Source organism: Mesocricetus auratus, unplaced genomic scaffold (assembly GCF_017639785.1).
Source record: "Mesocricetus auratus isolate SY011 unplaced genomic scaffold, BCM_Maur_2.0 Super-Scaffold_100025, whole genome shotgun sequence".
Taxonomy (NCBI): domain Eukaryota; kingdom Metazoa; phylum Chordata; class Mammalia; order Rodentia; family Cricetidae; genus Mesocricetus; species Mesocricetus auratus.
In genome coordinates this window covers 9,085,755-9,101,568 of record NW_024429206.1, presented here as the reverse complement: position 1 = coordinate 9,101,568, position 15,814 = coordinate 9,085,755, and the positions used below count along the sequence as shown (strand labels likewise).

General features: G+C 48.7%; 1 protein-coding gene across 2 annotated transcripts in view; it reads right to left on the bottom strand.

The window, feature by feature from the left end:
* Positions 1 to 2,691: 2,691 nt before the first annotated feature.
* The window catches only part of Ksr2 (kinase suppressor of ras 2), a 352,893-nt gene continuing 339,770 nt past the window's right edge, over positions 2,692 to 15,814 (bottom strand). For both annotated transcript variants that reach the window (XM_013119781.3, XM_013119782.3), the window contains exons 18-20: positions 14,733 to 14,862; positions 13,144 to 13,277; positions 2,692 to 11,132 (exon numbers count right to left, since the gene is read on the bottom strand). In XM_013119781.3, the coding sequence (XP_012975235.1) occupies positions 11,126 to 11,132; positions 13,144 to 13,277; positions 14,733 to 14,862 (271 nt within the window). In that variant the 3' untranslated portion in view covers positions 2,692 to 11,125. The remainder of the gene's footprint in view (positions 11,133 to 13,143; positions 13,278 to 14,732; positions 14,863 to 15,814) is intronic.

Here is a 15,814-nt window from a genome sequence, read left to right as displayed (position 1 = left end):
CTCATATGGCCAGGGATGGCTTCCAAATATATGTGGACACAGATAACATGTATGAAGTAATACAATCTAGAAAGTGCTCATGGCTGAAGGAATAAGCAGAGGAGGCTGTCCTTCACTCCATGGTCAGGTGGCCCTGAACCCAGGGACACTAGGGTGGCATATGTACTGTCATTTCTGATACCTTATCTCTCCCTCCCAAAACTAGCACACTGGGTCAGGTGGCCAGGGGACACTCAGTGTCCTGCTGAGATACAGGCTTTCTCTCCTGGCCATCATATGTTCCTACTTATTGTAGGTTCTGAGTATGACTGCAGTTTGGGTTTTAGGAGAAAGAATACTGGGCACTGAATTGGGATCCTGTGTGACCTTCATCAAGTCACCCCACCTTTCTGGGCTCTGCACAGTGCCATGATCATCAAAGGGGACCAACCATGGCAAAAGGCTCTATGACTGAGACTTACAGGGTTTGGCTAGGTAGCCTTATAGTGGCTTTCCTGGAAAGTTTCCCACATTCACTCACACATTTCCCAAGAGTGAGTGACTCATTCTCGCCCTGGAAACCAGAGACTTAGGACTTGGAACTGGTCAGAACCAGAGTTCTGGGGGCCCAAACATGACTTGGTCACAACAGCTTGAATGCCCTTGCATCTTAATTTCCTCAGATGTAAGTTGTAAGTTGGGGATGGCCCCATTCTGGTCTGAAGCAGTGCTATTCAGTGGGACTTGGTCCCAGGGTAGCAAGTGATTGTCTAACTTCAGAATGTTATTGAAGGGGTTAGGTATGAATGACTGGCAGGCACACAGCAGTCATTTATTATCTGGTGACCAGCTTCTTGGCTAGTGGATCTAGGAATATGGTTAGCAGAAGTTGCCCAGTATCCTCAGCACAATGCTGACAGTGACCGAGGACATTTCTAAGGCAAGAGCAGGCAGTACCATATGAAAGAGTAAGAGGATACTGCCCCACGTGCCTTGGAACAATAGTTTGTGCTTTGTTCAGAATGGAAAGCCATAGCATCCTCCAAACACTTCATAGAGGCTGTAGAAGAGCCTGCCTGTGGAGTAGGGAATAGGGTTCCCTGAATTGCACATAGCTCTGGTTCTACCTCAAAAGCAGTGGCTGAAGACTGCAGCTTTGGAGCTGGGGTGGAGACAGGGTATCCCCTGAACAAGCTGGCTGGCCACACTAGCTAAATGGACAAACTTCAGGCTCAGTGGGACACCCTGCCTCAAAAAAATGGAGAAAGATTAAGGAAGACATTCAGACACTCAGTGTCAACATCTGGCCTACACACACGTGTGCGTTTCTGCCATGTCCGTGAGCATGACCATGGGGACTGCTATGTCCACACCACATTCATCTTTCCAGAGAAGACATCTGTGGCTCCCCAGGTGGACGATGTCAGCCTGCACCGGGGTGGACTTTGCAAGCACTCCGTGAAAGGCTGGGCTGTCTGACCAGACCTGGCCAGTGGATTATTGGTGGCTGCAGTTGGAAGCAATATTTTTGTGTTTTCTGGTCTGGCTCTCGTGTCTGCATGAACACATATGGCATGACCTTTGATCTGACCTTGAACCTGACCAGAAGCCTCAAAAGAGCCTATTAGAAGAGCCCAACCTAGACTCACAGCCTCAGGTGCATGAAGATAAACTCCCATTGTTGTAAGCTGTAGAGTAAGGCATGTATTTTGTTACACAGCATCCTCTGCAGAGTTAGTAGCCACTGTTACCTCCTCAGGCTTCCTTCCATACAACAGACAGCATTCAGACCTGGAGTGACAGCAGTAGATGCAGTAATTCTCAAATTCTTTATTGGCATAAATAACGCAGACATTGGATTCTCACTACACATTGCACTAAACACAAGAAACAGCAGGCTTGCTGGCTCATAGGCTCACACACTGTCCAACAGCCCGGGTTAGAAATACTTTTTTGAGAAGTGTAGAAAACTTTATAAATGATCTGTACAAATATACACAGTGGACCATCCACCCACCCATCTGCCAATCTATCCACCCATCCATCCAGCTACCTACCCACCCGCCTATCCACCCACCCACTCACCCACCCTGTCATCCAACCATCAGTCTACCCATCCATCCATCCTCCATCCATCCACTCAGCCATCCATCTACCCCCTCCCCATCTACCTACACACTCACCCATTCATCTACCTACTCACCCATCCACAGTCCATCAATCTAACCATTCAACCACTCATCTACCGATCCACCAACCATCCATCCGTCCACCTACATACCCATCCATCCATCCATTGTTCTATTCATTCACTCTCCTGTCCTTCCACCCACTTACTTATCCATCCACTCACCTATCCATATATCCACCAATACATCCACCCATTCACCTACCCACCCACCCACCCACCCATCCATCCATCCATCCATCCATCCATCCATCCATCCATCCATCCATCCATCCACTCACCCATCCATCCGTCTACCCATCCACCCATTCTGCTTGTTTTCTTGGATGGCATCTAAATCAAATATTCTTTCCCAGAAACATGTTGGCAACAAGTGAAAGAGACAGAGAAAAAAGACAGTTCTACAAAGGGGAAAAGACAGTGGTCCAGAAGGAAATGGGGAACCAAGGTCATACATCAGCTCATTCTGCAACAGTCAGTACAGACAGACATAGAGAAAACAGTGTGGGCCTGAGGTCCGCAAGGGCTGTACAAGAATCAGTCTTTATATATATGTACACATATATAATATATATAGCATTTATAGGTATATATACTTTGTGTTTAGAAAAAGGCAACAGAATAATTTACAAAGAAAGCCTTTTTTTTTTTACAGTGAGGGATTTCCCTCAGGTTGGTGACTTGGAGAGCTATCCACCATGTTGAGACATGTGACAGAAGGGCCTATGGAACAGACCACCAAGAAAAGATAAAAAATCAGGGATGTAGGAACAACAGGTCTGGAGCGGGAAAGTGGGCTGCAGAGCCTGAACTGCCATGGCAAGGCTGCTCGCCTGTGGAGCCAGATTTGTATGCCTCCAATGACAGCCTTGGCTTTAACCTCGGGGCTATGGAACAGGAGGAAAAGTTTCCTGCTTCTACACAGGCCTTGGTGGTCAGGGGATGATCTTTCTGATAGGCTGACAACCCCCTGGACCTGGAAGCTGTTCCTTAGGAGACCTGGCTATCCTTGTTCACAGTCCCCAGGCCATCAGCATCTACATGGGTGGGAGACACTCACCACCTCTCTGTTCCAGCTGCACGCACCCAGGGATGTCCTGAGAGGTGCACTTTGGGGTGAGGGATTCAGCTGGGTGTCAAGATGCCGGAGACTGTTTATTAATGTCGGCAAAGATTAAGGGCTAAGGGCTTGGCAAAGCTGAGAAAGTCCAAAGTACGCTCCGGCAGAGCCAAGGACACTGAGAACTTGCTGAGGCCGTGGTCAGCCAGAGGAAGCAGGGAGAGAATTGTGAGTTGAATCAAGTTGAAGCAGGTCTGAGAGCCCCATTTATTTACAGCCCCGCCCCCAGGGAGTTCTTTAGTTGGCCAAGGTGCTGTTTTCCATGCCTCAAGCCCACATAGATACTTACAGGAATAGAAGAAACCCCACCCTACCAACAAAGCTAATGCATTATCTCCTACACTTTAGGCCCCATTACAGACTCAGTCTGGGACTCTGTGTGACCCCTGGGCTATTGTCAGCCTCTTCAACAGCAAATCAGCATTTCGCCCAGCACATTTATTATTTTTCTGTGTTATTATGCAGGCTGTGGGGGGTCTTCCCAACAACACGTCTCTATGTCCCTGTGTGTCTTTGATGTCCATACTCCAGTGTCCTTGCATACATGAAACGCAATGTCCAGAGAGAGACCATGGAGAAACTATCAGTGGTGGGGCTTTCTAGTGTGTCCATAGGGGTGTGTTGGTCAGGGGGGCTGACACGTCAGGGCGCTGGATGAGAGGTGGCAGGAGAGCATGATGAAGAAGCTGCAGCAGACAAGAGCAGGCTCTAAGGAGAAGGGTTGGTGACTGGCCCGTGTACAGCAGAGACACCCGTGGATATTCAATGTCCCACCCTGAGCAGGGTGAGGATGGGGGTTGCTGACCCTCGGGGAACAGAGTCCCAGTGACCCAACTTCTTTCCCAGGAGACATTCGGTGGCCACGTATGTCAAATTCCAAAGTGCTCGCCAAACTCCATTCTCTTGCAATGCCCACTTCCCCCCCCCCCCACACCCCCATCTCCTCCTCCAGTTCTGGATCTGATTAGAGGCATGGTACAGAGAGCTCCTATCGTTCACAGCCAGATCAGGGACAGAGCAGTCACATTCTATCACTATGTTTAGTGACTGTTTCTCCACCAAGGACAGGAGGATCAAGGGTTCGAGGCTAGCCTGGGCTACAACAGGAACCCAAGAATTGACTGGGTCCAAGGTCAATAGCACCAAGATTGATAGACTTCTAATTGGGCCAGCCCGACCTTCCTGCCTCCTCCTCTTCCTTCGGACCTCAGCTTCACCTCCGTACATGGGCCACTGCCCATGCCTATTTATGGCCCCTGTGAGTTCTCCCACCCTTCTGTGCACCACAGACGTCTATTTTCATGATCGGTTGTTTCTTGAGCATTGCCCAACACTGGGTAGTCACCTCCTGCATCCCCGGACCTAGCATTTCTCATATCCTGGCACTTGCAGTAGGTTATGAAGATAAATCAAGGCATTTTAAGACAAGAAGAAATAGCCAAGCTGGGATTTTTCCTTTTAAGTACTAGAAAAGAAAAGCTAAGCACTGGTTTGAACCATCAGACTTTCAGATCCAAGGATCCACAATGCAAATTTCACATAGCCATAGAAGGGAGGTGCTCGACAGATGTCACTTAAGTACATGATGGCTACTTTTCATTCTTCCTCAGCACATGGGCAAGAGATGGGATGGGGCAGGAGATGAAGAGGTGGTCAGTACAAGGTCCTATTGGTCACCGAATTGATTATCAGACAAGAGACTAAAAAGCAGTTAGGGTCAGATCCCTTTATCTCAACACCTTACACCACGTACCCCACCTTCCCTGGCTGAACTTTGGAATTCCTCCCTGCTTCCAGGCCCGCCACCTTGCGTGCAGCCATCTTTTTCAGGTGTTCATCTTTGGGGCTACCCAGCCCAGCTGTCCTGTGGTGGGGAAGCTGCCCCTGAGAATAAGTGACTCTCTCCAAGCAGCAAGCAGTTTTCTTATGGTTACCAGGAAAGAATCCTTTCCCAGCTCACCAAATTCCCTAGTTGGAAAATAACTCCTGTACAGTTCCAGGCAGATTGTATCCACTAAGGAGAGCCTGGGTGACTGGTTTCTAGAAAAGTGTGAGGCATGAGTCCTAAAGCCACCACTGGTTGTTAGAAGAGGCTTTCTGGGGGACCTTTCTTCCCTTCTCAGCATGTGTAGTCTAGTACTCTATGACTGCAGTTGGAAGGTGTGCTGAGATTGATTAGCAATGTCTGTTAGGGGTAGAGGAAGGGGCACCAGTGGCAGGAATGTCATACATTTACTCTCCTTGGTCTAGATCTTCATTCTTCTAGATCTTTTATACACAGATCTTTCTAGACTCTCATCCTAATGACCTTCTTGGTGCTTCTACATTGCCCACTCTCGCCATCCACGTGCTGAAGTCTATGACTATGGAGACTCAAGGATGGGACGTGTCTGTCATGAGTAGGATTGAGAAGTAGCCCGGGGATTCTGGGAAATCTGTATCTGGAGGAGCCAGGGTTTTCCACAAAGGAGCCAAGATGACACCTGCACACATAGGATGGTTGCTGAGAGAGTGCTAGGGTTTGAGTCATGTCCCAGGGTCTCAGAACGGGCCCTGATTTGAAAAATGCTCAGGAAGGTGTGTTACTTCAGATGAGGTCACACTCTAGTAAACAGATACGATGGGTAATCTTGATTGTCAACTTAATGGAATTAAGAAATGCTTCTCAAGAGATCGAGGAAGTACCTCTGGGTGTCTGTGATGAAGTTTCTGGAGACAGTTCAATATCTCCGACCTAACCTACAATACAATGAGTCCCTGGATGGATTCACAATGCAATACTCAAAGGCAGGAGGTGGGTCCTTGCTGGAGGATGTAGGCCAGTGTGGACACATCTCACCCTGACCTTCCCTGTATTGCTCTCTCCTCTCTCTCTCTCTCTCTCTCTCTCTCTCTCTCTCTCTCTCTCTCTCTCTCTCTCTCTCTCTCTCTCTCTAATTGCCATTAAGGACCCCCTCCTCTCCCTCTTCCTCACCTTCACACCATCATTCTGCCTCAAGACAGGCCAACAAACAAAGAGCCAGGCAGCTACAGACTGAGCCTTCTGAAACCGAGAGCCAAAATATATGATTCCTCTCCTATACTGTTGCTCTCAGGTTTTGGGTTAGAGTTATAAGAAAAATGACTCACACACAGTGTCCTGATTCAACAAGACTGAGTCCACATAAAAAGAGTCACACAAAGACAGAGATGCAAAGAGATCGGTGAGGCTGGTAAAGACAAAGGTAGAGATTGGAGGAATACTCCCACAAGACAAGGAATGCTGGAGTTTATCAGATACCATCACACGTCAGAAAGCAACAAGGAAATTGACAAATTCCAGAGCAGGTGGGTCATTCGGACAGTTTGCTTTGGACTTTGGATCTACAGGATGGTGAAAAGCCTCTTGATGTGGGGTAGTTTGTCACAGAAGCCAACACAGGGTCAAAGGGGGGCTTGGCTTTACCAGGATCACTCTTGCAACAAGATCAGTCCCCAGGAGAGTGGGTGGCTGTGAAGAAGACTGGCAAGGCATGAGGACAGGAAGGGCCTGTTTGGGGACTCAAGCTTGCGGCCAGCGTGGGAATGAAAAGCCCATGATGGGAAGAATGCAGATATGGAAAACCCATGGCATAGTCACCTCCAGGGTCTTGGTACAGAATGAAGGATGACTTCACACAACGCTCATGTTGAGTTTTCCCCCAACATCTACTGTTGATGCCTTCAGTGTCACACCCACAGAAAGAATCTTTGAAGAGGTCAGGGGGTGAGGCCCCCAAGGACAAATGTGGTGTTCTTAGTATTTGTAGAAGAAAAAGACACCAGAGACAAGAGTTTGCAAGAAGGCTTGGCAGAGACCACCCCAGACCTGGGAGAAATGTGTATCTGTTGTTTAAGCTAACCTGCATCCAAGGCAGCCTTCAAGTCTAGCTAGCCATGCATCCTACACTTTTGATGCCAAAACATGGTATTGCTATCTACAAACTTCATACTCTTAAAGAAAGAGAAAACACCAAACAACATAAAACAAAACAAAGTCCCTTAATGTTTTAAATCAGTTTCCAGGGTTTTTTTGTGGTTCACATTCACAGTTGCTCTGGGGTGCAGGCAGTCTGTGGGCTACGGGGTTGACACATGTGATATAGTTCACAGTGGCCTCAAGGGCTTGACTCACAGTGCTAGCGGGCACACACCTGGCCAGGGCTGAGGAGCTGTCTGTCCCTTCTCTGCGTTTGCACCTCTACAGGCTGCTTCCCGCAGCCACTAGTCCCTTTTACTTCAGTTGGCTTATTCATCAATACGACAGCCTGCTATATCAGAGGCCATCCAAGTTGGCCACAGACCAAGTCACAATATATGTTGTCTCTACAGTTCTGGGGGGTCTGTCTTGCCAATAATTTTGTCATTGCTGGGGACAATATGAGACTGGTGGGAAATTTGAATTGCATCGAATTTGCCTGAGTCATTTTCTTCTTTTGATTTTTTTTATCCTCAGATACAAAGAATGTAAAAATCATTTTGCAGCCTAGAGTTTGATGACCCCTGGTTAAGAATGTGGCACTTGTTTGATCTGTGCACCTTAGGTCACCATGTGCAACTGGGGACAAGGGATATGGGAGATAAGTGAAGTCTGTCTTTCTGAGTGTTTGGGGGGGGCATGCAGTGTGTGAACATGGGGTGGGAGGTGCCAAGTCTCCTAAATTTACAAAAATTACTTTTTGAGAAAAGGTCTAAAATAGGCCAGACTGGTCTCAAACTCACTACACAGTCAAAGATGACTTTGAACTTCTGATCTTCCTGCCTCTACCTCTTGTGTAGAGGAACTTAGGCATGCGCCATATCTGGTTTGTGTGGCACTGGGGATGGAACTCGGGGCTTTGTGGGTATTAGGCAAGTGCTCTATTCACCCCTTACCCTAGTTATCCTGAAAATAGCCACCTACCTAGCAACACCCATCTAGGATTCCTATTGGCCAAGAACTGAAGTTGCTGCAGAGACCAAGAGGACCAAGCACATGACAATCTGGCTTTGCCCCTCTGACCAGTAAAAGAAAACACAAAATGACCCAAGGGGCCACTTGGAGTTACTAGTTTAGCTCTGGGGATGGGGACACAGGAGATGTCCCCACACTAGGGGAGGAAGGACTTGTCACCTCTGGAACCTGTATCTCGAAGGATTTGCAACCTGAGGCAGGGGCAGAAGCTGGTGAGGTGGGTGGCTGGTGTGACGGAACAAGGGGTATTGTATGGAGTGAGGGGTTGGATGGGCCAGCGGTTGCAGGGGAAATGCATCTGACTACATGGCCTCCTCTCTTCCTTTTGGCTCTGTGCAGGGTGGAGGAACACATTTTCCCCAGATGCTTACACAGGGAAGAGACTGAATTCCTTTATCCCTGGATTCAACTGTTTGCACACTAAGGAAGGGCCTGCTAGCTGGAGGAAGGGAGGGAAGCCAGGGAGAGATGGAGCCTGGAACCCAGGTCTCAGTATGTGTGTGGGGGGGTGTCAGGGAAGAGCAAGAGTGAAGAGGTGACATTTAACCCAAGAGGCCCAGGTCCCCAAAGTGGAAGAGTGGAGTAGGAGCCAGGAAGGCTGGGACTCTCTCTGTACCATTCAAATCCTTAATCGCAAACAGGTCTTCAGAGATCCTATGTAGCCCAGGTTATCCTCAAACTTGTTATCCTCCTGCCTCAGCCTCCACAGTGCCAGGACTACAGAGAGGTTGTCACCACACTCTATTTTTTTGTTTGTTTGAAGTCTGTGGATCCTTCACAGACTCATGGACCTTAGATTCAGAGCAGAACAGAACCCTGGGAGCTAGGTGACTGGTCACCCTTATAAAGAGACACCCTCCCCTGGCTTCCTCGGGGCACCTGGGACTGTGGAGAAATCTCCTTCTCCAGCATCCGCTGGGTCACTCATCTGCAAAGAGGGGAAGCAGATGGTGAGTGAGTGGGTTCCAGTTCCTGGCAACACTTCAGGTTCCCAATGGCTTGGCCCTCCCTGACCCTTCTCTTCTCTTACTTCCTCTCTTGATAGAAAGGCATGTGACAAAGACGGGGGTGTGTGGACCACAGAGGTCCTGATGGAATTAAAGAGAAAGGAGGAACTAAATTCTAGGTGCTTAGTAGGTTTCTGGGGGGCAGGTCACAGCCCAGCCCTGGACACAGGGATGAGTTCAGAAGGGGGCTTGTTAGGTGAGGATGCAACTGTTGGCGAGAATGGTCCTTAGTGATACTGGAGCCCTGGGACTTGAGCAAATGTATGTAAAATGTCTCCGAGATGCAGGAATGCTGAGCCGCTGAACCACAGACAAGATGTCACCAAGAGAGAGATGTTCACACGGGAACAACTTTTTGTGGAACCCCAAGGTAGAGGGAGATTTGCAAAGAGGTTTGAGAAGGACTTGAGGATATTGTAGGCTAAGTCTTTCTGGAAGTGTGACCACTGTCAATCATTCTTCCTGCTTTACAAGCAGACTTGGGCCCAGGGTGTGCATCTAATAGACCCACCAAAGAAGGGGACAATTCTGTATGATTTCTCTGTCCTGCTACCTCAGCTAGTTTTGTGCTTGGGGACAGCTTTTCCTCTTGTGTCAAGTCTGATTGCTGAGGACAGGGTTTTGGGGCCAGGGACCAGAGACCTCAGGGCATTCCCTTCCATTCCCTCTGTACCACCCATTCTCAACATCCCTCAGGGAGGAACCTGTGGCAGGGGAGCGGGTGGGGAAGCCCAACACAGACCAGAAAAATTTCCATCTTGGGTGGGGAGAGAAGAAAGTCATGGAAGATGTGGGGTTGAGTGACTAGAATAGGTGGGGAATCCCCTCAGAGGACTCAGCACCAGGCCATAGCAGAGACCACGGACCCTCTACATATACATCCCCTCCCTGGCCCCTAACAAGGAACACAGTGGCTGAGAGACGACAGGGAGACCTTTGTAAATAGTTACCGAATACCCTTGTAACCCATCAGGCACACCCAGGACTGTATCCATCACTGTGGGAGAACCAACTCCAGCAGTGCCAGCGCCAAAGAGGGAATGTACCAGAACTCTCTTGCCACAGCCCCCGTTCTCAGGGCTCAGACTTTGGGGGTGCCATGAGTGATGGGGAGCCATGAAGGATCCCCAGCATCAGCTGAGAAGCTATGGTGTCCTCCAATTGCCCAGGCAAGGGTGGGCTGTGAGGTGAGCCAGAACGATGTTCTTACCAAACAGGATGAAGGTGGAGCCAAGAGACCAGTCCCCAGAGAGGCCCCATGCTAAAAAGACACACAGAATTGCCTAGTGTCTTTGTGCTCCCAGGGGCTAGCAGTCACTTCAAGCTTGGAATGGAGCCTCTAAAAACAGATGTTTACAAGCCTAGCCTACGCCTCCCCACTCTGACCTTGACCTGGGAGCCTTGATCTAACAAAGCACATGTGCTGTTCCTGGTTCCACCCCTGTTCTGTGTTCTGGGCTAGCACAGCTGGGACACTCCATAACTGGACAGACTTGTCGGGGTGGAAAGGAAGCTGGTGGCCCTGTCCACTTGTAGACATCTGCACGCACACTGCCCACAGGACTGTGTGTCTTGGCCTCCACAGCCCGGAGGTGTCATGTCCAGTCTGCAGCTCTCTGTACCATGCACAGGACCCTCACTGGTCCAGTTTGATCCCAGCTCAGGGGTCCCTGCTCCTGCGTGCAAGTCCAAGACGCGATCAGCCTCTGTGGTATCCATGCTGTCACACAGGTCTCCCAGGCTGGGCTGTGTCGGGACTCCCTGGGGGTGAGCCTGGGCCTCCTGAGCTGGCAGAGGGCAGAGCAGGGAGGAAGAGGAGGTTTGGGGGTGAGTCAGCTGATGCTGGCCCATGTCCATGGTCACAGCCTGGAAGGGAGAGAGAAGAAATGGTGGCTAAGAGGGATATGGGTCCCATCATGCTATCTTTTGTGTGCTAACACTTTATCAGAGAGTGGCTTCTGGTCAGCCCCCATCCTTTCCAAGCAGAAGGGATTTCTACTGACAGAGGTCTTACTGTAACTAGACTCTGGAATGACTGTGGCCTGTTCCTGACTTCATTTAACCCTGGGAAGGGTTTAGCTGGTGGCATTTTATATCCATTTTCCAAACAAAAACTGAGGATCAGGGAGGTTAAGTGCTTTGCCTATGGGTGCACAGCTAAGAAGCATCAGGGCCAAGATTTGAACACAGAACTCCCTCACTACAGCAGGTAGTCCAGACTTGCGCCAAAGACTTGAGTGACATAGGCAGACTCTCACGCTCACACAAGTCCCTTTAGCATGGGCTCTGATCGCCCCTCCCCACAGGAGTTCAACACATACAGGATGAGTAACGATAAAACTAGATGGAAAATTCCATAGGAGTTCTAGCATCATGGGAACAGGACCACAACTTATTCTCTGTTTCTTTAGTCTCTTCTGTCTCTGTCCAGAGAAGAACCTACAAAACAAGGTTTCCTTCCTCCTCCTCCCCTCCCTGCTGATAAGTTTGAGCCTTTCTGCTCAGTTGAATGCTTCTGCTCAGGGGCCACTGGGTACTGGCCCAAAGGACCTTGACTTTTATAGCACCAGATACTCTGAGTACTCTTAGAAGGCAGAGTGGCGCCTATAAGAGCTGCCTCCTGCCTGTTTCTTGCATGATTGGCTCTAAGTGCCACCAGGTTGCCAGTCCAAGGCTCTTACTCCCTCCTGGCACACAGTAGTTGCCAGGGCAGAGTTAACATTGGTTATCTGAGGCGCACCGTGCCTAGTGCCAAGCACATGATCTTGCTGGGCCCTCACAGTATCCCTGCTATGGGTTTCCCTGCCCCCAGTGTTCAGAGTATTACATTATAGTTCAGAGAAGCCATGGATGTGCCCAAGTCAGATAGCTATTAACGGCAGAGAGGAAATTTCAACCCGAGTCTCTCTGATTGTGGACTCTGCGTTCTCTCTAATTGCCTAGGAAAAGGGTGAGCCTCTGGGACGAGAAGCATTGTGAAGATCAGAGGCAGGACTGTCTCCAAATGCCAAGCTCCTGGGACCTTGGGGATCTTCATGGGGTCCCATGGCATACCAGCACCTACACATCTGTGTGCAGATATGCTGGTGAACAGACACAGCAGTGTTAAGTATGCTGTGTATGTGTACTCATGTACCATGTAGTATCTCTATGTAACTGCTTGTGTTTGCACCTGAATTTGTTTTAGGATGTATTCCCATGGAATGTTCCTATGTATGGAGGTGCATGTACAACTGAATGCCCTCCCCCGCCCCCTGCCCCTCCACCGTGTGTGTAGGTTTGTGTGAAGCACAGTTTGTGTGTGTGTGTGTGTGTGTGTGTGTGTGTGTGTGTGTGTAACTGAGTCTGTGTGAGCTTACCTGGGAGTACCTAGGATGGCTGTGAGAAATGGAGCCCCCTAAGCATTCTCCCTCTCACCTTCAAGAGCGATCCATCATGGTGCCAGGGGACCCCAGGGTGAGATGCATGTTCCTGGTCTTGGGGAAAGCAATGGATCTACAGCTAAGGCATGGCAAGGAGGGGCATAGACCCTCCTGAGAAGAAAGCAGATGCAGAGGATGATAAAAAGCTGGGAGCCCTTCCTGTCTCTAGACTTTTGCAATGGAGGATTCTGGGAGCTGAGATCTGTCACAAAGGGGCAGGTGCTGGCCCAGGTGGGAGGAGCCCTGCAGCAGTCACATGACAGCTGCTTAGACTGTGGTAACTGTGCCAGCTGCAGGCAGATCTGGGGCCCCAGTGTCAGTACAGGCTCCCCTGCACAAGCACTGGTAGAGGTATGGTGGCTGGGTGCTGGGTATGTGGAGTGGGGCCAGCTGACAAAAAGGAAACAAAGGTCAAAGGGTAAGGCAGTGGGGGAGGCACTGAGGGGAACACATACTCTGCAGATTTCCAGAAATGTCCGGGGTGCGACAGGCGGCGGTTTCGCTTTGGCAGTTTCTCTAGCATGTCCATGAGCTTAGTGAAGGTGGGCCGCTCTTCCTGTTCAAAGGCCCAGCAGAAGAGCAGGATATCCTAGAAGAAAGCAGCAAGTCATGACATGGTGACTTAGTACTGAGTCCTCATCTAAGTGCCCGTACCAGGGCATTGCTCTGGGACTAGTCATTTGTCCACCCATCTGGCCCGTTTCACATCTCTCCATCACCCACCCTTCCATCCACCTACTCAGCATTCATCCACCCACTTAGCGGCCACTATCAACCTACCCAGTGATAAACATAGCCATCCCACCCATCAACCTACCCACCTACCCATCCATCAATCCATCCATCAATCCATCCATCCATCCATTCATCCATCCACCCACCCATCATCCAATCACCCACCATGAGCCACCATCAATCTGCCTACCATCTACACATCCATCCATATCAACTCGTTCATTCATCCTTTACCTAGCATCCATCATCTATCACTCATTCTTCACCCATTCACAAAATATACACACCCCCATACACCCACCTATCCATCCATCCATTCATCCACACATAAATTATTTACTCTCTCATCTATCTATTCACTCACCACCCACACAACATTCCATCCAATTATCCATCTATCCACTGTCCACAAAGCATGAATCCTCATAATCACTCCTCTATACCAATTCACTTATTCATCTTAATCTCCCATCTATTTACCCACCCATTCATCTTATCTCTCACTCTCCCTTCTTCCATCCTCTCATTTACTTGATTAGCCATGCTAGTAAGCCAGGGAGGCCCACTGCTAGAAGACTGGAGATATTTCAAGGCCAATAGTAGCTCCAGAGAGTTTCTTGGCATTTTTCTTGAAAGCAAGGGATAGAAGAAAATCCTGAAGTCTCTAGCTACATCCCACTCAATTAGTAGGTGTTCCTCAAAGTTACAGAAAGGTAAACTTCATTTCCACCATATCTTTGCCCAGGAAGAGGAATCTGGCGACACCTGGGGGCAGGTGGTCCCAATGAGCACCCAGGGGCAGGTGGTCCAGATGGACATCTGGGGTAATTACTGCTTCCATGACTTACCTGTCTTCTGACCAAAAGAGAGGACTCTTCCTCTCCATTGTGTTTAAGACAAAGAGTTCTCATTTACAATCAGGCTTCTTGGTTTCTGTCTTGCATATTCTGAGTTAGAGCATGATTTAACACTATTGTTGGATGCAAGTAAAAAATGAGTGCTGATACTGTTTGTGACATTTTAATGAATATTGTTTAAAAAGTAACAGACCAGGTATTTATTGATTTTTTATCTGAAGCAGCAATTCATTGCCAGGAGGGTGATCAAAGTGCTACTGTGCCTCTAGTGGCAGGCACCTAGAATTGCAGGCATAATGCTGAGAATTTGCCCTTTAAACTCCAAGCTGGACACTTTTTTTTTTAAGTCACTCTCTGTGAAATCCTGTAGATTCACACAGAGAACCAAGAAATACCAGGACTGTGTCTGCTTCTCTCATTGTACTCCAGACTCAGTCTCTCATGGGACTTACCGAGATTTCTTTTCCCATGCCAATCTGACTGAGGTTGGGTTTCATGCCTGCACCCATCTGCCAAATTATTGCCTCTGCTGGTTGAGTCTTGAACGGCCACTCCCGGGCATGAAGTTCATACCAGATGGTTCTGTTGGGCAATGGACACGGTTAATGAGGCATTGCTGTGGCGTGCCATTTGTGAGCCAGAAAACCCCTCTTCACCCACCATACAATCAGAGGTAGCCTCCTGAATAGCCATTCCCATGGCGGTCTCTTCCCAAGGACTGCTATTTTGTCTAAAACCCTCTTGAAGTTATTCATTAGGCTTGTTGTCTCAGAATACTTTTTTTTTTAAAGCTAGGATGTATACAACTCTACCTGAATAACTTAACACAGGTGGTGGCCATCTCTGACCTTATACTCACATCGCTACTGAATACCTTATTTGAATACTTTATTCATTTGAATCCTTTATTCATGAGGTTGTTCTCTATGGCCTTACATATAAAACCGAAAAGGGTAGAAATAACATAACATCTCAGTAGTAACCTGCAGATGTATGTATTATAGTAACTCCTTAAAATGAAACAGCACCACCGTATTACCTTGAAAATGTTTGCAAGACATTTTGCTGGCATGGGAAATTCTCAACAGATCACTCTAAGCATAAAAAGCAGGATGAGGAATGTATCCAGGGTCTTTAAAGATCACTACATAAGCATGGGTGGTGGGGGTCACAAAAGCCAACAATGTGCGCATGAGGAGTAGTGGGATGGGGGGCTTCTACTTTCATAGCTGTGCTATGAATCACAGAGAGTGGCACAAAAAACACAGGAAGACTGGTGTGATGCAGACTGGCCTGTCTATGCTAGTTGGATGACACAGTGCAAGCCACACCCCTTCTCCCTGTGCCTGTGGAAGGGTGTCTACCTGGGATGCCAAGCATCCGGACACAGGGCTAGGATTACTCCATGGACATTTGCCACGCCACATAAATCCCAACAATGTAATAAAGGGAGAAAAAAGTGGAGCTCTTGGCCGGGGATGGGGTGATGGCTGGATGGCACATAAATGCCATCATGAGGCACTATCAGTGGTGA